The sequence below is a fragment of the Saccostrea cucullata genome, unplaced genomic scaffold (genome assembly GCF_032062105.1).
Source record: "Saccostrea cucullata isolate Sc308-1 unplaced genomic scaffold, CSIRO_AGI_Scuc_v1 ctg502, whole genome shotgun sequence".
NCBI classification, from domain to species: domain Eukaryota; kingdom Metazoa; phylum Mollusca; class Bivalvia; order Ostreida; family Ostreidae; genus Saccostrea; species Saccostrea cuccullata.
Genome location: NW_026937360.1, coordinates 607,276 through 629,662, shown reverse-complemented (window position 1 = coordinate 629,662; position 22,387 = coordinate 607,276). Strand labels below are relative to the sequence as shown.

The 22,387-nt window shown below is 32.0% G+C and overlaps 3 protein-coding genes across 3 annotated transcripts; all 3 read right to left on the bottom strand.

The window, feature by feature from the left end:
* Window positions 1-4,237: 4,237 nt before the first annotated feature.
* On the bottom strand, window positions 4,238-8,160 carry LOC134248025 (octopressin receptor-like). The gene is made up of 2 exons (XM_062730438.1): window positions 7,910-8,160; window positions 4,238-5,614 (listed from the first exon to the last, which is right to left on the bottom strand). The coding sequence occupies exon 2, from the start codon at window positions 5,595-5,597 to the stop codon at window positions 4,473-4,475; it is 1,125 nt and encodes a 374-aa protein (XP_062586422.1). The 5' UTR covers window positions 5,598-5,614; window positions 7,910-8,160; the 3' UTR covers window positions 4,238-4,472.
* Window positions 8,161-14,236: 6,076 nt separating this feature from the next.
* LOC134248043 (neuropeptide FF receptor 2-like) lies at window positions 14,237-15,283 on the bottom strand. Its single transcript, XM_062730464.1, has one exon. The coding sequence runs from the start codon at window positions 15,281-15,283 to the stop codon at window positions 14,237-14,239; it is 1,047 nt and encodes a 348-aa protein (XP_062586448.1).
* Window positions 15,284-18,758: 3,475 nt separating this feature from the next.
* On the bottom strand, window positions 18,759-19,886 carry LOC134248042 (cholecystokinin receptor type A-like). Its single transcript, XM_062730463.1, has one exon. The coding sequence runs from the start codon at window positions 19,884-19,886 to the stop codon at window positions 18,759-18,761; it is 1,128 nt and encodes a 375-aa protein (XP_062586447.1).
* Window positions 19,887-22,387: the final 2,501 nt, after the last annotated feature.

Here is a 22,387-nt window from a genome sequence, read left to right as displayed (position 1 = left end):
TGATGGAAAATGTTTTAAATACACTTTTTACTTATACCTGGATATTGACTTATATCTGTTATCTTATTTTTCAAAGTTATCACAGAAAGCCTGAATGTAAAGAATTGTCCTTAAAGATTTTTTTTTAATTCCTGCATTCCTGAAACTAAATGACATTATGAACCCAAACCTAACAATGTAGCTTTGAAGATTAAATGTTGTTTAAGATGTGTATTTCAAAGCCAATGTGTGCCTATGTCTTTTCTAAAATACTTTCTTAGAGACATCCTCTATATGTCAGAAACAACTTAATACAAATGCAATAATTCAGACATCTCTGCTTCACAGAAGCTTAATTTGTGTGGCATGATGGTAAAATAGCAGCCCTGAAACTTGATGACATTAACCAATATACTCAGCGGTTTGATATGAGACGTTGCGATACACTGTCTAGTCATAATAAACACTATTGCGAAGTACGATCTAACATGCTTCTTCGAACAAACACAGAGAGAGTTTTATTTCAATACCATACGAAGATGAGCACCCCTCGTATAACATTTCTGTTTACAAAAGAATAGAAGGGGGATGAAGCAAATAATTTTTCTCGTAAGGAATCCAATTTTATCGTTAAATCACTGAATCGCTTTTCATAAAGATGCATTCTTAAAATCTGAAATCTTGTAATCTAAGTGACAGAAAACAAATATTATTCTCTGGAACAAATATTTGTAAATCAGTTTCTGCCATCTTCCATCCCCTGTCTACTGAGTTCTGACTTCCATTATCATTCAGAAGCACGTTGTATACATTTCTAAGAGCCGCCTGTACAATAAAATCTGTTCCTGATAAATTGCAAAATTTGTGGATTAACCTTTTAGTCGGTTTTGTGAAATGAAGATATGCATAGCGTTTGATCGCCGAATGGAATAAAATATGACCCTAGAGCATTTGATCTTTTTTATTCGATCTTGTTTAAAAAAATTGATCACAACAAGAACACTTTAGATTAAAGATTCATGATTTAGTTACATATTTATAGACGCGAAATCATTAAAAATGAATGATTACACTGAAACACTGTACGTTTAATGCATGTATTAAAGTAATCTCAAATTAATTGGAATTATTTGGAATGCTAAGACTGAATGACCAAATAAATTTAGACATCCTAAATGTTTGAAGAACTCTATCAAACATCGAACTTGGATGACTTCTTCTCTGGAAAATGTATAAAACATACGTACTGTGCGACAATACGAGGGCTGTTCAATAAATAATGTCCTCGGTGCTCAGAAAGAAGCAAAAGACGCTTTTCAATGATTTAGTCTTCATGATTTTACTAATTAATCTCTTTTAAGTAAAATATATGTCCGTAACATTTTTCATCCAATTTCTGGTCGTTTTTAGAACTCATTTTTGGGTATGACCCTTAGTATACTGGAAAATGGCAGATCCAATGATTTCCCGGACTTGTTTCTTCCTTCTGAAAGGTGTTTTTTTCCAAGCTTGGAAATAGAAACAAGTCAAACGGTCAAAGATCTAGCGAATATTGTTTATGTGAAAAAACATTAACTTTCTGTTTATCCCGAAAACCCCTTTACTCTTCTGGGTATGCGGGTTTGGACGCTGTCTTGAAGAAATTCAGTGTAGTGGATTCCTGATTCTGGGTCCTTCCTCCAATAAACCTTTTGATTTTTTGGCCAAAAAATGCTTTCTAGACTCCTCCAGAAATTAAACTGTCTCTCCGAATACGGTTTTGAACAGCAATACCACTAATGTTTAAGAAAGTTACATATAAATCTGTATTTGTGCTCTTGCATACCTGTGCAATCATCAGACATTCGCCGTTTTTATCAAGTACATCTTATGGTAAGTTTTGGTTTTAGGGTTTTAAGCAATATATTCATGTTCCAATATCTTTTTGAAAATAAAACAGACGTGGATAACTACAATTACTGATATTTTAAAATAATTGTTAAGAATTTCGTACACGCTGTCTTTTTAACTCATTTTTCAAAATATAGGGTGACATTTGGGTATCAAGCTTTTTTACCGTCAAAAGTTTCTTAAATACAGTGTAAACTACCCCCGATGTGATGTCTATCAAATTTGCTATGTGTCTTAAAGTCAATCATGCATCATCAAATATTATTTGTTGAAATTTGGCGAACAGTACATAAGTTGTTATAATTTTTGTTGGCAAGGAGGGTACCCATTTTTAATGCCCATTATATAATTTTTTATCATTGAAATTTACCTGCTCTTTTGTCTATAAAACAGGCATTTGTTGCTGTAAATGTCACATATTTCAGCGAATATTTGTTTGGGATTTTTAACAAGTTTACGGCAGCTTTAATGAAGCTTTTATTTTCACTCTAGTTTACTGATTCTTTACCATTCAATTTTAATGCAGTGTCTCGAAAAGCCCTTGTTTCTTAGCTTCTCACGATGAAAATATGTGATGAAAAGTGGTCACATAAACTGTTTTAAATTCATGAAAAATTCAATAATGAGAGAAAGTCAAGTTTAATGTCATATGATATCTGTAATGTATGTCATATAGTTCAGGACATTATTTATTGAACAGCCCTCGTATATTCGAGAGGTGGTGTAAATCAGATGTGCATACTTAAAAATTCCAAAGAACTTTTGAAAAAAACTGAATTCACAAAATTTTACCAAAATCAATAGCTTCAAAACTTACGTATTTAACCATTTCCCATGATAACTCAAAGTCCAGGCTTTTTGATATAATCGACAGCTGCTTTATCAATAAAATGGAACTCGAAAATTTACTTACCCTGTCATTGGTCATTTGCAAAATTATGTTGTTAATAAACAGTCTGATTGTACACACAAGTACTCTGAAGTTGACATCAAAAAAGATGCTTGAGTTTCTGATTGACGATATCTATGTGGTTTTAGAGACCAGGTCTTCCAACAACCTATTGGAATTCCAATGGGTACCAATTTTGCACCGTTATAAGAAGAACTTTATATATTCATATGAAGCAGAATTTGCCAAAATTATGTACTGAAATATCAATGACGTATTATCAATTAAAAATGGTTATTTCAAATCTTATGTCGATACGACATATCCCAGTGATATTGAGATATTATATACCACCGAGTCTGACACACCTGTTTCATATTTGTATGTTTTACTCGAAAAGGACGTTAAATGCAAACTAACAAACAAGCTCTATGATAAACGTGATGACTTTTACTTTTCAATCGTCAGCTGCCCATACTTATGCAGCAATATACCTTCATCACCTGTATACGGAGTTTATATCTCTCAGTTGATTCGATCATGAGCATGCTCTACGTATGTACAATTTCTAAAACGAGATTAATTATTGAAACAAGTTGATGAATCAAGAATAACAACAGTCTCGTTTATAATCATTATCATCATTTCATAAGTTTTATGGTCGACACAATGATCTTGTCAGCAAACACTATTTATTATCGAGTCAAATGCTGACTGACGCTTTTCATACTAATTGCTTGTCCATTACTTACACACTGAGTTGACCACGGATTTTCCCTGAAATCCCAAAGTAGCACACGGCAGGTGTTACCGTTCGGCAGGGGATGCTCACTCCTTCATGACACCTGATCCCACCTTTGATAGGTCGGAGGTCCGTGTTTTCTCTGCTCCTATTTTGTATTGTTTAATGAACTTTTGAGATTGAATATCGTTCGTTATCTCCATATATTTCATCATGGTCTGAACTATTTATGCATCCATTTATAACAATATTTCTGATTTTAATCTGGACACTTTTCAAAAGTATTATTTGCTTGTCTTTTATTATTCGAGTTTAATTATATATTTTTTTTATTTGTAAATATGAATTGTGTTCTTACAAAAAAAAACTAATATTTTGCGAACAGATGTGATGCTGTATTTAAAAAAAAAATTATGACTGTTTATGAAACATTGGAGCATTCTTAGCATCTTATGATCACATGTTAAAAGTATGGCAGCATTCAGAAGTCTATGGCGATTTACACTTTAAATAATGATACATGTGCTTAACTTTGTCGTTACAGTAGTGAGAGAAGCAAAATTATTCACATCATTTAAATGTTCTATTCAAATTTTATAATTTACATTTTTCAACAATTATCTTGTAGAAAAATTTTCCCCCTTTTTTCCCCAAAACATATGCACATATGGACGGATCCAACATTTCTGTATTAAACACTGTATAGTTTCAACATGAATAAATGTTGAACTCGGACATAACAATTCAGAATTTAATATAGCTTATAATTTAGTGTAGAAAACTATACTAAAAGAATGTTTTAAATGACGATTACGTATAAAACATGTACATAATAAACACGTTAGGTCGTCTTAATTAACCTTAGGCTTGTGATTTAACTCTTCCTACATATGTACAAGTGTTCATTGAAAGTATATTTACATGAAATAAGTCATCATAATAGGGATCTCGAAAATTATACCATCATCTAAACTATCGAATTTTACACCCACAAAGCAAGTTTTTCACCTCACGTCTGAACTTTGGATCAAAAAACCCGTAAATGAAAGGGTTAGCGATATGATTGACGATATAAAGATTGCGAATAATCAAGAAAACCTGGACCTCATCGAAGGTCAAACTTCTCCAGAAATCTGAATCTTTGGCCTCCAGAATAACAAACGTCCAGGGTGGAATGTAGCAAACAATTGCAACTAAAGATATCACCATAAACATAATGGAGTAGCGACGGCCATTACTAACTGGTTTCTTTTTGGACCTGTTAATGGTACTTCTACGTTTACCGTTTCGCATATCTTGTTGAAAAAGTTCCTTTTTATCGTTTTCAACATTGCTGAAATTGTCAGTCAATTCAGCATCAATTGATGGAACAGTTCGTATTGTTGTCCGTTCATTACTCCCGCTGTTACTTGTTCCAGATATGGAGTTAATGTCATGTAGCTTTCGTGAAACTTTGAACTGTTCTATCAACTTACGACCAACCAATATGTATAGGACTGTCATGCTGAAAACTGCCCCCACTTCGACGGTGATTAAAATAGCTCTCGTAAAATCACCTAATTTCTCAGTTCCCGGGGCGGATCCACATATGTGCCCTGTTATATTTTTCGTCTCATGTGTAACTTCAATGTTTTGGTATAACAACAACATGGGAATTGAAAAGCAACAAGCCAATATGACGGCTATAGTTGTAGCCAACCTCTTGTGATTCAAGTTCATTTGAAAACCAAATGGGCGGCATATTTTCTGAAACCGTTGGACAGATATTACTAACAGCATAAAAAGTGATGCAATTATGGATGAACACGTTCCGAACTGTATGAGTTTGCAAGAAAATGAACCTGGAAACATTACGGGTTGTTCATTATTTAACAGAGATAGCGTTGTGGAAAACACACATCCAATAAGATCAATGATAGCTATTGCGGGAATAAAATATCTGTCGTCATTTTTTGAATTCATTCTGGTTTTATATAATATAATCACTAGTGTATTTCCTACCAAACCAATAACCAAGTAGAAGGAAAGAATACACGTGCTTAACGTATACTTTTGCGATTCTTCCTCATTCCAGTCTTTTAATGTTTCAACGCCCATTGTGTCTTCTTGTAAACCTGCAAGATGAATACAAACAATATTATCTAGCAGCACCGTAGGAACGAGAGTAATTGGTTTGATAAAATATAAACCCACTTTTAATGTTTATCATTAAACTATGTCCTTGTAAATAAACTGTTGATCCAATGCATGAGAGAATGTGATGAACAATTTTGATAACGATGCTCTTCAATCATTTTCAAGACAGATTAAGAATAACGTTACATGTGCTTATGAATGAAAGTGGCATTACATGAAAACAGTAGCAGTCTAGCAGGAACATTTCAAACATAGGTCTACAAGAATGATAATACATAACTATACTTAAGATGTATATTAGATGTGTGTCATTTTTTTCTGAATACAAAAGATACTTTTAAACCAATACCATTCCCCCAATTCCAAGCTGTAATTAGGTTAAACTTATCACTAGTCTAGGTCATATCATGCAAATCTACGACTTTATATTTTAATGCATTACCAATATTTCCCCACTGACACTTATATGGAGAACACTGAAACATTTCCATCAATGACCACATGAAAAGCTTTCCAGATTAATGCAGACACTCTTGAGGATGGGGCACTCCGAGGCAAAATATCGACAGAATGAACGAGTTTACAGATTGCTGGATATTAAAGTATTTACTTCGTAAGGATGCAAGTTAACATTGAATTTGTTACTGTTTGATGTAAATCAAGTACTTCATTAGCAAAATCTCGGGGATTTGTTTGACCTAGCTAACATATTCATATCAATATCATTCATGCAAATGCGTTGATGCCCTTAATTGAAACCTAAGACATCTGTAGAATAATTGCCATAGAAAGAATTATGATAAGTTATGAGATTATTTAATAGCCACTTTGTGATTTTGTTGCACTATTCCAATGTTGTTCATATTAATACTTTTTGGTTTTTGCAGAGCTTATTTTGTAACGTTGAACATGTTGAATTGCAATGTCTTTCTCAATCTTTGTTCTAAAGCAATCTATACCCACGGTAAGTTGTTAAGAGTAGGTTAAAACATTAATGAACCAATTAAAATTCAAGAAAGAAAAAATTGTGCTATAATGAAGAGTGAAATAAGATTAAAGGAATGAAGATTGATCCTCTTAAACCTTAAATGAAACAAGTCTGCAGTAAACGTAACAATAATTTACCTCTGACTATCTCTTTAAGAGTTATAAGCGATCGGGGGAAAACCATTAAAAATTGCTTTAAATTTCTGAGTGCCTGAAACTTATAAACCATAGAGTACTGCAACCTACGATCACTATCTCCACAGGGTAAATGTTCGACTTTTTAACATATGGTCGATCTGAACTTCATGATAAATGAAAGACGAGAATTAACAAGATGTTACCTATAAGTCAAACACTAAACAACATGAGATATTTTTTTCCCCGATCTTTTAAAGTTAAGTGGGTTGAAATCAATTAGCAACGTTTAAATACAACACACTTTTTATATAAGCCATAGAAAAATGACAATGTTTTTTTTTTTAAAATTACATGTAATTTTACAATTTCATCTTACTTAAGGATTGTTATTGATAGAATTTGCATATATATTACAAAGGCTGATAAAACATAATGTTATATAATACAGGAGACAATCACTTCAAAACGAAACAATAAAATTGATGATGAAGTATCGTACGTGCATTTTGTCTTTTTTTGAAAAGTTAATAAAGTTTAAAGCATGATTTTTGATATTAGAGCCCCCACCCTTCTCCTGTTATCCTCTTTTCGTTTTCCTCCTGTAATACATTAGTTGGCCATGTTGACTGTAAATTCATTTGTCATTTTTTTTTTTGGTAAGATTCATTTTCTCTGCACGCATTCTCATTATTTTTTGCCTTAAAATCTGAAATTTCATCTACCTGCAGGTGGAAAGAATCTCCTTCAATAGAGAAATATTTTTTTTTGTACGTTTTGGTAGGTTGGTAAGTTTTTGGTATGTAAGTTCGTATCAATTATAAAAATATTATTTCAGGATATAAAATTCATTTCATTTTATTTCATTACAAGTATCACCTACGGTTCTTGATTATTCAATTTCCACAGCATGCAATGTCCTCGACAAATCTCAATTTTAAAAAAAATACATCAAATGTATATGATTTTGGTAAGAAACATGTACCTGTCAAATAGTGAAGGGAAATACATCATTATAAAAATAATTGGGAATTCCCAAATCTGTAATATATTTAAAAGATATTGCCCTAAAATAAATTACAATTAATATAAATATTACAAAGGAAGAGAAATCATTTAAATAGTTGTATTGTACAATGAAAAATACTTACTGATATTTAGTGTAAGAATTTATGCACAAATCACCTTCCTTTCATTATATATCTGAATTTGAAGTTCCCAGATTAACATCTCTTTAGTTTTGCTACGGCGCCAAAGTATGCAGAACAATCTTATTAAAATAGGAAAATTCGACGCTGTGTAATTTTCTTAATCTAATCAATACTTCCGCTACAGCTTTTATAATTGTGCCGCCCCTTTATAAATACTGCATTATATTTCAGAGAGGAAATATTAATACATTGTATAACGGTATCTTAAATCTTATTTCGAAATGGTAGATAAATAAATACATTTTTATGATAATTATTTCGAAAGAAAATAATATTTGAAATTTAACATTGTTAAAGAATTTCATAAGAAGTTTCTTTGTACAATTACCGCACAAAATGCACGAACACCCATGCTGAGAGGTTGACCTTGTATTTAGACTTTACCAACGGTTTCTAACCACTAAGCTACATGGGCTTAATGAATACGACCAATGAACTTAGCAATTAATTTTCCAGAATACACACATGTTGATACTTATAGAGATGGGCGATCATTGAAACATTATCCTTTAATTTTTCATAAAGGACGTATCTCTATGTCGACTATGTTAAGAGGTACATTGTATGAAAGTGTATATGAGCGAATTGTAATTTTTCCAATCTAAAAATGACTTTGATGCTTTTGCCATTCTTCCTTGAGGCCATCAATTCTGTTAAGTCATGTAAAAACAAGATGAACACGCTAACAAACAGTGATCGATCGATAAAAAAAAATCATTACAAACAATACAAATGTCCAAACAGTACAATAACGGATCATAGAAAACCCCAGAAATGGAATCTGGTGCCTTACTGAAGTAAACATCACATATCTAGCTGTCACGTCAAACTTGAGCTCTGTGTATTGAAGAGGGCGAAAGAATAATTCCTAATTAAGGACAGATGATACAAACAAACTTTTGTCAAAGAATTTTAAAATAACAACTTGGGTCTTGTTCAAATGAATAAAATGAATAACTTTCACCGCGTAGTTTTTAATTCTTTATTCAAAATTGCACAAAAATGGAATTTAAAGTGAAAAATATTTGTATAGATTAATAAGAATGGTTTCAGAAGGGCAGACTTTTGAACATCACAGAAGGTTTACAATTTCTTTATATTCTAGAAATTTATTATTTGCATCATTTGCAATGAAATTAGGCCAAAAAAAATGTATACCAATCCAGGCATCCATTTTTCGTTTGTATCATCTGTCCTTAAATCTAGCAGAAAATTAAAAGTCTAACAATTGCTTTGAAATATTTTAGTCAAAATACCAATAAATGCACGTGATAATAGAATTATTACATACTTGCTAAAATTGTAAAATGTTAAATGTTTAATATACCAAGTTTGCTTTAAGAACTGCTCTCTAATAAACTATATAAATGTTGTCAATGATGAAGACAAGCATCCTTTAACCTCAAAGTACTGGTGAGTACAGAAAAATGTGATTTTAGACAAAATTATATCTTGGTAACAAATCTCAAAATAGGATAGTATCAGTAATTTATAATTTACTAGCATTCAAGAAGCAGTTGTCTGTAATATCGAAACCGTACTTTTTCATTTATCTTGTGGATTTCAAATTTTAAGATTCTAAAGGGATTCTCGTCAAGCTTCAGAAAACATTTAGATTACGAGAACATAAAACGATGTGAAAAAATTACGATTGGCACTGATTTATTTACATTATATTTGTTTATATTTTTAGAAAACAAATAAATCATATGATATCTTTGTAAAACATGCTTAAAGTATAAGCGAGAAAGTAACTGCTCTTACATGTGGCTTTCCAGAATTTCCCACAAAACATCATACAGCAACGCAAACTGTATCACGAGGATTGATTTCAGGTACAAAATATACAACGTGATATTTTCAGAAGCTTTAAATGAATTCAATGTAGCTAACCTTTATATTTCACATATATTAAATCATTTTGTAAAAGTAATATATTAGCGGTTACAACATATATATGTATCTTTAATGCAATTCATTCGACAGATTCGTTTAACATTAGTTCTTTGTAACATATTTCCCATGTCACTATCATTCAGCACGTACTCAATGTTTGTGACCCGGGTGCAATGAATTACAGCATCCAAAAACGTTAAGATAATGAAAAATAAATTGCTCTGGTTCAAGGTTATATTTCGTATAGAAATACTAAACAAATTAGAAAATATATTTGTTAAGTTCACTACTTATATTTCTATTTGAAAAGAAAATAAACCGGATTCTGACCAAATTAGTGTTGTGAGCATGGCTTAAATGTGATGAATTATGTTGTTTGGATTGACATATGTCATTCTTTTCAGCACTTACATAAAATTTTCAATCCCAATTGTCAAACCGTTATTTACACACCGAATCTGCTACGAATTTTCCCGTTTGCCTGATCATGACCATAAGCATTCGTCGTGTGTGACCGGTCAACAGAGGATGGTTACTTCTCTAAGGCGCCTCATCCTATTTCTGATTGGGTTTTTTTTTCCAGCTTCCGATTTGTATTGTTTCAATGGATTTTTCAGCTTGATTATTGATCATGATCTCCATATTTAATTTCTCAAAGGGGAAAACCACCTTGTCATGAACCTGCCTCTTAAATTCAACAGGCGGGGGAAGTATCCATCTGTTTCACCGATTTGTCTTTGAACTGTGATCCACGTGCCCGTGATGATGGTCATGTAATAACCCAGAATGTGCATTATCTTTGTTCACATTCACATAATCACAGCATCGCTGCACTTTATCAGAATAAATTTGGCACAAAACTCAATTTATCTACGTTGTTAATCTTTTCTCACACACTGATTGCAGTCGCAAGCCTGGCTTTAAGTTTTTTGTATTTTTGCTTACTTTATTGGTAATTAATTTTCTACTTTGTTTTATACCAGTGCTTATACAAGTTTGTAAATTCTATTCGATTTTAAAAAACATATTGGACATACGTAACTTAATTAACATGATTGAATGTTTAAGAAATTAATTTATGATTCTTTCATTCTTGCACATTGATTTGTCTGTTTCCATGTTAATTTTTAGTTTGTGTAACGTCCCTTCGGAAATTTTTCACTTGTATTGGGACGCCCATACTGGCTGGTAATAGGCTGCGAATTTAGTCCTGGCACAGGTCTTTAAGCAATGGAGGGTCATTTTTATGCCATCACCAAATGCGACATGGGCCCCCGACATGGGTCCCCACAAAATGACCGGTCTCCACGCTTTGGGTGATTCAAACCCCCAAAATGTTTTCATTGTTACAAGGAATGGCTATTAACAATTTTGCCTTTTCTGAAAGTTTCATGTTCTAATTTCAGTTCATAGGAGCCTTCCATTGGTCTAATGTTTATGACTTTGACACAATGACACTAATCTTCATTGCCTGAAAGTTTACAATTAATTGGATTGATTGAGACCAATTAAACCAATAGCCTGGCAACAGAAGTAGAAATAACTAACCGTGTAACGATACTCTACATGATTACTTGCCATCGTAAAGAAAATCGAAGTGACAACTTAATAACGCTCTGCGATATTTCCTATGATTTTGATTGACACTAACATCGCTTTACAAATCTTAGTTGCAGCTGTTCACTGGAAGCAGGCAGCTAAATATACACACTGGAGTTGATTGGTGTCCTCTTATGCACACCATTTTAATCACTGTGATTACATTATAAATAACAGAATCCACATAGAGATTAAAAAGAGCAATTGAATGTGCTTAAAATGCCTTGGCATGATATCTGCAGTTCATATTCATATCTGATTGAAGAGTTAAATACATCAATAATATTTGTGTTGTAAAAATACAATTTTGTTCATACTTATGTGCTTTTCAATTTGTTTCAAGTACCTCCTACACAGCAGCTTAATCCTTTATATCATAAATATAACTGATGTTTTTTTCTCATATTTTAAATGATTTCGCAAGAAAGGGAAGAACACAGAATGTGAAATTTTTTATAAGATTTTTATTTTTGTTGTTACAAAGAATAAATATCAATACTCCATTAGCCCTATGCATGATTTATTTTTTCAGTCTGTTTTGAAAAATCAATTATAAGGAAAACCTTTTGATAAAAGTTTCCCCGATTAGGCTTATTTTCAATGACCACCAATTCCCAAATTCCTTCAGCTGTTCTTCAATTACAATATAACGTCTCCATATCAGTGAAATATTCTGGAGAGGGACGTTAAACAGTATACAATCGATCAATCAATCAATTACAATATATATATTCAGCAGAACGAGATATATGGAGATAACGAACAGTAATGAAGCTTAAAAATCCAATTAACAATAAAATCAATTTAAATCAGGACCAGAATAAACACGGATCTCTAAAACATTAAAGATTAGATCAGATGCCATGGAGGAGCTTTCCCTGAAAACCGGTTACACCAACCGTGTTTTTCTTATCATGCTCGAGTTATAATGGAAATACTCGTCAACAATTCAGTGAAATTCAGTGTGTATATAATGGCCTAACAATTAGTATAATAAACGTCAGTTAGCATTCGACTTAATGATTTAAATTAATTGTATTTGTTGAAAATGGTCATCGTATCGACCATAGAACTTACGAAGTGCTGACTTTAAACGAGACTGCTTACATTCTTGTTTCCTCAACTTGTTTGTCAGAACCTTCTCCCTTTTTATAAACTTTTCATACATAAAACACACTCTTGTATATCAAATCAAAGCACATCTGTTACAGAAAAATGTCAATGTAGTCCCCGTATGCAGTAGAAATGACAGTAAATCTCAAATCGATCAAATTACTCAGTTTTATTTGAGACTTTAATTGTCGATTTATTAAATTAAATACATGTAGTTCTGATGATAGCTTTAATTTATAAGCTTAACAAACTTGGAAATGCAAGCATTTTTCTCAATTTTTTTCTCAAATTTTAGATATAATCCATGTTGTTCCTTTCAATCCGAAAATGAGATGAATTCCATATGGTGTATAAACGTAATCTACGTATTTAGCCATTTTATATGAATACGAATAGAATCTAAACCTTTTACTGAACTTGGATATTACTTATTAAGTCTCACAAGCTAATCCCCCGTGCGTTTTTTTAAAACTTATTTTATTTCAAGCATTTTGTCAGTTTTCCTTTCATAAACCATCATCTCATTTTCTGAGTTTTCTCTCACAGCAATTTGCTTGGCATACTTGAAATACGTATCTTTGTTCTGTTTCAGTGAAGTTTTGGAATAAACATGTATCTATGAAATCCGCCTTCAGATGCTGCTTCTTCTCAAGAACGCATCGATAAAATTTAGGATTACAAAATTAAGACAAAATCAGTTTTTTGGTAATCATTTTAAGGGGGCCGACTATAGTTTTATTGTGTGAAAACTACAATAGCGAAACCCTTCATTTTTATACCATATATAACTTACATTATCTTCAGTGTACATGCAAAGTTTGGGGGAAATCTACCGTCCAGGTATTTTTGAGGGACCGTCTCAAAATACAGGTACATTTACTATAGGATTATATAGGAAAATGCCAATTTTTAGCACTTTAAAGCAAATGATACAAATACTACAATAGACATTTTGTTCAAACAATAATATTTGGTGAGTAATAATATATTATACAATATATGTAAGAAACACAAAATTATACCGTCTTGTTACCAGAGGGGGCATCTCAAAATGCAAAAAATTAGCAAATTTTACTCTTTTTATAGAGTACTACAAAATATGACGTACACAATGGATTCACATGAAAACATAATAAAAATATTGGAGATATTCTCAAATTTTTATGTTTTAAATTTCAATAGCGTATGTTTTTTACTTTTTCTTTAATAATATTTTTATTACCCCTTTCTTTAAGAGGTACAGAATATCATAACGTCAAAAACACATTGAAACGACGTCAAACTACCTATCAATTGCAAAATCGGTTTTAAAAATCAGTTATATCAAATTTTGTTACATTTTTATACGTATAATTTCTTAATTTTGTTTAATTATAATAATTAAGCGAAAAGGGTTCCATTAAAACAGCAAATACGCTACATTTTACTATGATGCGCGAAATATTGCGCAATGAAAATTATAGTCGGCCCCCTTAATTACTAGACGAAGTATACAGGCTATAAATCTTTCAAGCATGTTATAATAATCTTAACGTATCAAAATCTTTGTTCTTACACTGTATAAGGAATTTAACAATTAATAGTACTTTCTGAAAAGTCTCAAAAAGTTATACATTTTACTAGTAAAACATTACTTACATAGTTTCTTGCGCAAACATTCTAAGACATTTCTGATTGTTGGCTGGAATCGGCACTGAGGTCCAATTTTACATCACGCACGTTTCTCGTGATGTACCTTTTAAAGTTATAAAATAACGTTTTCATTTGGCGCCGAAATTTAGGATCAAAAAACCCATAAAATAGGGGATTGACTGCGTGATTCAATATATAAAATCTTCTGAAGATCAGGGAAACTTGAGCCTGTCCAAAAGAAAGCTTTCTCCAAAACGCAGGGTCCTTCCGCTGTAGAAGTATGAAAGTCCATGATGTAATGAAGCAGACGATTGACACCAAGGATATCAACATAAACATTAAGGAAAATCGTCGTCTAGATATTAGTTTGTTTCTGGAGTTGTGATTTGGTTCCCCGTTTTTGTCAGACGTAACGTCCTCTTCTCTGCCAAACCTCTTCATTATTGCGCGTCCAACAAGACCATACATAAGACACATGCAAACAATAGAAAATCCCTCTATTACAATTATTATGTACTGAAAACTGTCTTTTAAAGTCCCGGGGACTGATGCGCATTCATAACCAGAAATGTTTCTGTTTTCGTGAAAAACCTTTACGTTTTCGTGCATAATGAACGATTGAACTGAAAGTGTTCCAGCAAGTAATATTGTTAAGATGGCAGCAATACGCTTCACCTTTAGAGTCATCTGAAATCCAAATGGTCGACAGATCTTTTGGTATCTCTGAACTGATATAACCATAAGTAACAATATTGAAGAGACAATAAAAATAGCGGTTCCAAAATTCAAGATCTTGCATGAAAAAGAACTGATATATTTCAGAGGATACTGATTTTCGACCAAACTCTTCGCAGAGGCAAATATACATCCCAGAAGATCAATCCAAGCTAGAATGGGAATGAAGTACCTATCATCTTTTTTCGGTTTAAGATGCCATGTGTAAATAGTGATGACAAAAGCATTTCCTATGACTCCCACCACTAGGATAATGGATTGAACACAGGTACTTAGAATATACTTTCCGGATACATCCTCTTTCCAATCATATAAATCATATACTGTTTTGTTCACCATTTTTGTTCTGAATAATAAATCGAAATTTTTCACTATTTATCAAAAATACTGAATTTGGTTAAAGCAATTAATTTGAAACAAGGCTGTAGTTAGATTTATATTTATTTACCTTCTTCCAGGAATCCCTACAGGAATTATACTTCCGTGCTATTAATATATCAAAGTACTTCATTTTGAATAAGGATCTTGCAATTTAAATTAACTTATACATATTAGTGTTTGCATGAGTGTTTTTATTGCATGATTTAAATCTTAATGTCTTGAAGGAAATTTTTATAAAATCCAGAATAGGCTTATATTTCATGGGAAAATTTCAAGCAACTAAAGCACTTTTCTCTGTGAGGTAGACATTTTCGTTCAATTAATGCCCTGTTCACACGGAGAGTTTAATTCGCAGTAAATTAATGCGAAGTAAATTAATGGGAATTAAAATAATGCGAATTAAATTGCGTTCACACGACAGCTAATTCGAAGTAAACTAATGCGAATTAAAATTTTACTTCTGCAGCCCGGCGTCAGCACGGCTATTATGACGTCATTTGCAGATCACGTCACCTTATGCAAAAGCAGATCCCTTTGACATAATGGCAAAGTGTCTGTATGCACATTTTGATGATTATAACAAAATTTTCCTTAGTTTTTCACTCAAAAATAGCACAAGTACCTATAGCTGACCACCGACAAGTGGCATTTGACTAAATTTTGCTATTACGCATGCGTCAGAATTTAATTCGAATTAGCTTCGCTTAGCGTTCACACGGAGCTAATGCGAAGTAATTTAATGCGCAGTAAACTAATTCGTATTAAACTAATTCGCATTAAATTCTCCGTGTGAACGCTATGCGAAGCTAATTCGCAGTAAACTTACGTTTAATTCGAATTAAACTCTCCGTGTGAACAGGGCATAAGTATTGGCCCTAAACATTGAACATTATAGTAATTTGATTTGTTTAAGCTTTGAGCTTATGGACAAGTTCTAATTGAAATTCAAACTTTCCTTGTACATTTCAAGTAAAGGGTCTCCTATTTATTATAAAAAAGCGGTAGAAGCCATTCAATTTAAAACACAACAAATCCATAATAGTTAAACTTTGTCCTATAACATAAATACATGTATAGCAAAGAAAGGATAACCAATTCATGAATAATGACTGTAATAATTATTACATTTTTCCTGGTAATTAATTTTTTTGTAAAAATCTTATTGTAAATTTAAATTTGGAAGAAAGTTAAAGAAAGGACTAAAATTTAAATTTCATTAATATCCGGGGGTAAAAATTATAGCATAGTGGGAAGAAACGTCCAATAATAGGCAATGCAAAGAAACCAATTGGGTGACCTTGTATTGTCTCATATATGAGTTTCATAACGTTTTTCAAAGTCAAATGCATGGGTTCAAACGTTTTAGTGTACTTGGAAAATATTTGAACAAGAGTAATATTGTACATGTGGAATATAACATTTCTAGAAATTATGTGCAAAAATATCAGAAGTAACACTGCCTATAATTTTGTCTTTTGCACATGTACACTTCTTAAACTTTGTACATGTACAAAATAATAGGTCGCACAATTTTATTTTAGACATGCTGATATCAGCCATTGTAGTTAATTTTCTCAAGGTGATGAAAAGTTTGAGTGTTTTGATATTTAAAAATGGAACGATCACACTTAACGCATCCCTTTTTCCGAAGGTTTTGGACACCTTTGATGGAAGGGGAAATGAGAATAAAGATATATATATTTACACAGCTGCAGTTCCAGTCAGTTTCAATTGATTATAAACAGAAAAGTAGTCTGTATACAAGTTTTGGTGATCATCATTCTTATTTTTATTGAAAGTTTAAGTAGATAATGTTCTAACGATGAATACAGTCTGAAATGGTTGCTGTTTTATTGGCATATTAACTGTAAATCATTCAGCTTTCTCAATTGATCGTTAGATATAAGGTCAAGTGCATTGTTTACAGAAATTGAAGAAGCAGACAGTTGAAAGACTCCGGAAAATGTCTATGTTAACAAAATCAACGGTAATTAAATTTCACTCAATTTTCTTTTTGTTGATCAATCAATGAATTAATGAGCACCTGTTTAATAACACAAAGTGTCTTAATATTTATTTGCATATGTTTATATACTACAACAAACTGATTACCCTTTCTTCTTAATAAATAAGGTACGAATACCTATCTGTCTTTTCCAAAACCACAATAGAAAAAAATTAAATATTATCACACAATAACAAAGAAGAGACTGATAAAAGCCCATGGCCTTCGAAGAGGTATACTTGGCACCTTTGTTAACAATCAATCTAGGAACATCTACAGTTCACTAAATTGTAATTATTACAGAGAAGTGCATACTTAACATCTATCACCTATTTTAAGTATTCTTGTGGAGATGTAAATTGGGTACGGCTGCAGATTATACATGAGTATCATTTTAATCCAAAATCATCAGATTCTACCGTTTATAAAGTAACACGTTATTTATGCTCCATTAGACTTTCATACGACTTTCTAAATTCTAGATTTTAAAAATAAAATTATTATTGATAAATAATAATAAATTATAATAATTTGAATTATTTATAAGGGGATAATTTGGCAGGGTGTTTTATTAACTCCTAGAAGTAAGTAATTAATATGTGTCGAGTTATCTTTACTGCAATAACTGGAATATGAAACCGAATGACTATGTGCATACATCAAAGTATTTTAGTCAGGACATTCAAATGTACACCTTCAAAGAATTATTTGCCAATTTGAGATTCTTAAATAAATCCATTTCAGGAAAATGAGAGAGAGAGAGAGAGAGAGAGAGAGAGAGAGAGAGAGAATATGCGATAATATGTGTATATATATAAGTGGGTGAATCGAATTTCAGGAATTTTTCTCTTGAAAAATAAGGAACTATCAAGGAGATTTGTTCTATTTATATATTAATTGTAATAAATGCATACACTTAAAACTGCGTTTACAAAATGATTGATTTAAAAGTATTTCCTGTTTTTACGGAAATTATGAATGCCTCGTTAAGTTATATTTCCCCCGGTTGAAAGTAAACCAAACTTTCTGATACAAAACAAATGATTTTTAAAATGAAATTTATAATTATTTCAAAACACATCTGAAAAATAGGCTAGGGTTTTGCAAGAAGAAATCAGACCTAATGACAGACGAACATGAGTTATATTAACTGTTTTTGTGACAAACAGGCTTGTAGTATTGAACATATTTTTTGTGTATATTTTTGAAACGCAATTCAAAAAATGGTCCCACGAAAGATTCGTGCAAACTTCAGATCACTGATATAAACAATCAAAAACAAAGAAAATTGTATCAGTACTTTATTGATGAACATGAAATTAAAAAGTAAATACTTCAAGCTCCTCTTCAGCTAATTTCCAAATTTAATCTGTTCTTTATCCTTTGACCAAAAATATTTTAATTCTTTGAATAAACTCTATACTTGTTTTATTTAACTTTTGGCCTTACACAATTGACATTTCCCTCTATTCTGCAGAACGAAAGACATTTCCATACTTTGTGTCGAAACTTTGAATCAAAAAATCCATAGATAAATGGATTAACTACAAAGTTGACAACGAATAATCCTCTTACAATGATCAGAACTTGGGCCTCCTTATACGACAAATGATTCCAAAATGTTTTGTCTTTTGTTTCCAGCAGAACAAGTATCCAAGGTGGGAAAAAGCACAGACAACTGACAAGAGAAATCATCATGAACATTAGTGAGTACTGCTTACCACTTAGACCTTTTGTCTTCTTGTTTTTCACCGAACGGCGTGATGGCTTTACTCCTATCTTTTCGATAGTTTGTGATTCGGTGAAGCTGTCGTACGTTTCGGATTCTTCTTTGCTTTTTTCAGCTTTTGATAACTGCGTAGATGTTGGTACTATTGGATGGTTGCTCTTCGGTTTAGGTTTCATTTTTTTCACCAAAGTATAACCAACCAATGCATAGAGAACAGACATACAAATCACGGAGATAACTTCTGCTGTGATGACAATTCCTCTATAAACTTCTCCAAATGTCTCTGTGTTAGGTACTGGGCCACATCGAATGCCGGTGATATTTTTTGTCGGATGATCAACTTCAACAGTTTGATAAAGGAATATGGTTGGAAATGCAAAAGCGGAGGCAAGAAGAAGGGCTCCAAAAGCAACAATTCTTTTACATGACAAATTCATCTGAAATCCAAATGGGCGACATATCTTTTGGTACCTCTGTATCGATATCACCAGAAGCAGAAACATGGACGAGATAATTAATCCACAGGCTGACACATTTAAAAATTTACAAGTGGCAGAATCTGGATACTTATAGGGCAGGTTGTTTTCGATTAAGATAAGAGAGGTTGAAATTATACATCCCGAAAGATCCACGCTCGCAAGAAAAGGTATAAAGTATCTGTCATCATGTTTCGAGTGCATTTTGGTAGAATAAACTATTAGAACTAACAGGTTCCCGATGATTCCAAGGATTAGATACAGTACCATGACAATAGTACTCACGGTGTACCTTCTAGCATAATCTTCATTCCAGGCCTCTACATCAAACGTCCCGTTGTCCATCATCATCATCAGCCAAGTTTTTTTCAAAAAATTTATTATCTGTTGTAATTTAGGTAGCGTAAGTTTTATACTTTATATTTACTTCAGATTGATAATGTGGGTGATGTTTCAGATTCTGTTGTTTAAAATGACTGTCTCTACACACTTTGGGAGGAAGTCAGAGCTTCCTTGTTTAAATTTAGGCGATCAAAAAATTGGCATTTTTACATCCACTTGAAGCTTCTGGTCATTTGTTCCATCTCGTTTATGTCCCTTTGGTACTTGATTTATAATTTTCTTCTGTTGAATCATCAAACCAAATCTAACCACATTTGGCATAGAATATATAAGGCTTGATTTCGTGGAAATGAAGACCCACCGTTCTTTTATTGAATGGATATGATTTATTAAAAGACCATGAGGGGAACAAGCTCATTTAAAGTCTTCCAAAGGACACTCAGTCAAAATAAATCTCGAAGACTATGTAAAATTCTTTTGATATTGTAGATTCAAATTCTGAATTCATATAGAACAAAGTCAAATCAACTGCTGCTTTATTTATTAATTTCGACAAATGGCGTTGACACTGTACCTTCAAGTAGAAAATTTCTGTTATTTTTTTTTAAAATCATTTAGGACAATTTCATTGAAACAGGATAAATCAATAGACTAAAGGATTCATTACAGTTTATTCATTTTTAACTTCAAAATTTTGTTTTACAAAAGAAATCTTTGGCTAGGTCCTTCATTATATTTTTAAAAAAAATTATTTACGATTGCTTGTGAATGAGGTAAAATCATTCGATGCTCCATGATCCTTTATCCAAAAAAATAAGAATTCACTAAAATTCTATATTTTACTCTTAATAAAGACACAAAGGATTGTTACTCTGATTTACTTTTTTAAAAGTTTTGGTATGTCATTGCGAATGTCTCACCTTAATGCCAACTGACTTTGAAAATGTCAAAAATAAACTTTTTCTTAGGACGAAAACAATCGAGCAAAAAGTTTTCATCGAAATCAGATTAATACGTAGTTTGTTAATCAAAGAAGCATGAATTCCTAGCGAAGACTAAATATGCAACAGTGGCACGTTACACCGAAAGGTACGGATATGGACCGAAAACAGCAGGAAACAAAATAATTTCTGCGAAAAAATAGAAATAAATTGTAATCAGAATTTCCTTAATAACGATTTCCGGTTTGGAGCTTAAGGATCCCTATATACATTTATTATATCTAAAAACTATATATAAAAATTCTTCTGTTTACATATTAATAATTTTTTTTCTCAATTTTATAAAGATGTAACTTGTATTCATCGCATTTTTTACATTAAAAATAAAACTCAATAGAGTAAAATTTTCCGTAACACTCCTTTTGACTTCTTGAATGATATACTCAGTAAATGAAATTGCTTCCGTCAACAAAACTGAAAAGCATTTTGCTGTAATATGGGTCATTTCTGACCTGAACGGACCGGTGGATCCCGGAAATATGTTAATTTGAGGAAATATGGAGCTCAAATATGCACACAGTGTACTTGAGCAATTTGGTTCATTGCCATAACATCATTATACGCATATGTATATAAACTTGTATGTAAAAAATGGTCATAAATGTAAATAAATATGCTTGAATGAGGAAATCATTTTTTTTTCTTTTATTTCAGACTTAGAATTAATGGCAAACAAACGGTATTAAAAACCGTATTAAAATTTCATGTCTAATTTTCGTAATTTGATGAAAAGTAATGGGGATGTTAATGGTTCAAGAAAAGAAATGGTTTAAGAAAAGAAGAAAACTCAATAACGTTGATCTTGAAATAAAATACATATATATAAATTAGGAGCTAGTTGATCTGTTTTTCTTTAGATGGAATTGGAACAGTATTTACTAGCTTTGATCTTTTAGGCTGATTATTTACTGTATTCATATCGGCAATGTTATTTAAGAAATAAAAAACAAGTTTATAAACTTCAATGGGAATTGAAGTGGGTCGGTCACGTGATCAAATCCTGTGAAGGCCGAAGGCCTTCTCAGAAGATTTGATCACGTACCGACCCACTTCAATTCCCATTGAAGTTTATAAACTTGTTATTTATTACTTATATATACATTTGAAACAGACAATTGAATATTTTCGAATTTAATTATTGCACTAACCGTCCGTCGTAGATTTTGAAAAAATGACGCAAGGTGTAAATCGGCTTGCATGGCGGTTACGCTTCGAATAGGCTAAGGAATCTGTTTCGAAGGGAATATTTTGTGAAAGGCTACTTGTGGTCAGTAATAGTGGACTGATTGTTGTCTGGGAATATTTTTATTCGTGAAAAATGATAACCAATGCTGAAAAGACACAAGAAACACGTCCGAATGTCGATGAAAAAAGGTTGAAAAAAAGGATGAAAAGTTCGGTCGCCGGAAAGAGATGGATGGATCCGATGAATGGAAACACTTGACCGAGCCAGTTAATTTGCAATTTGATCAAAAACATTCTACGATTTCAGTAACTAAAGGCATACTT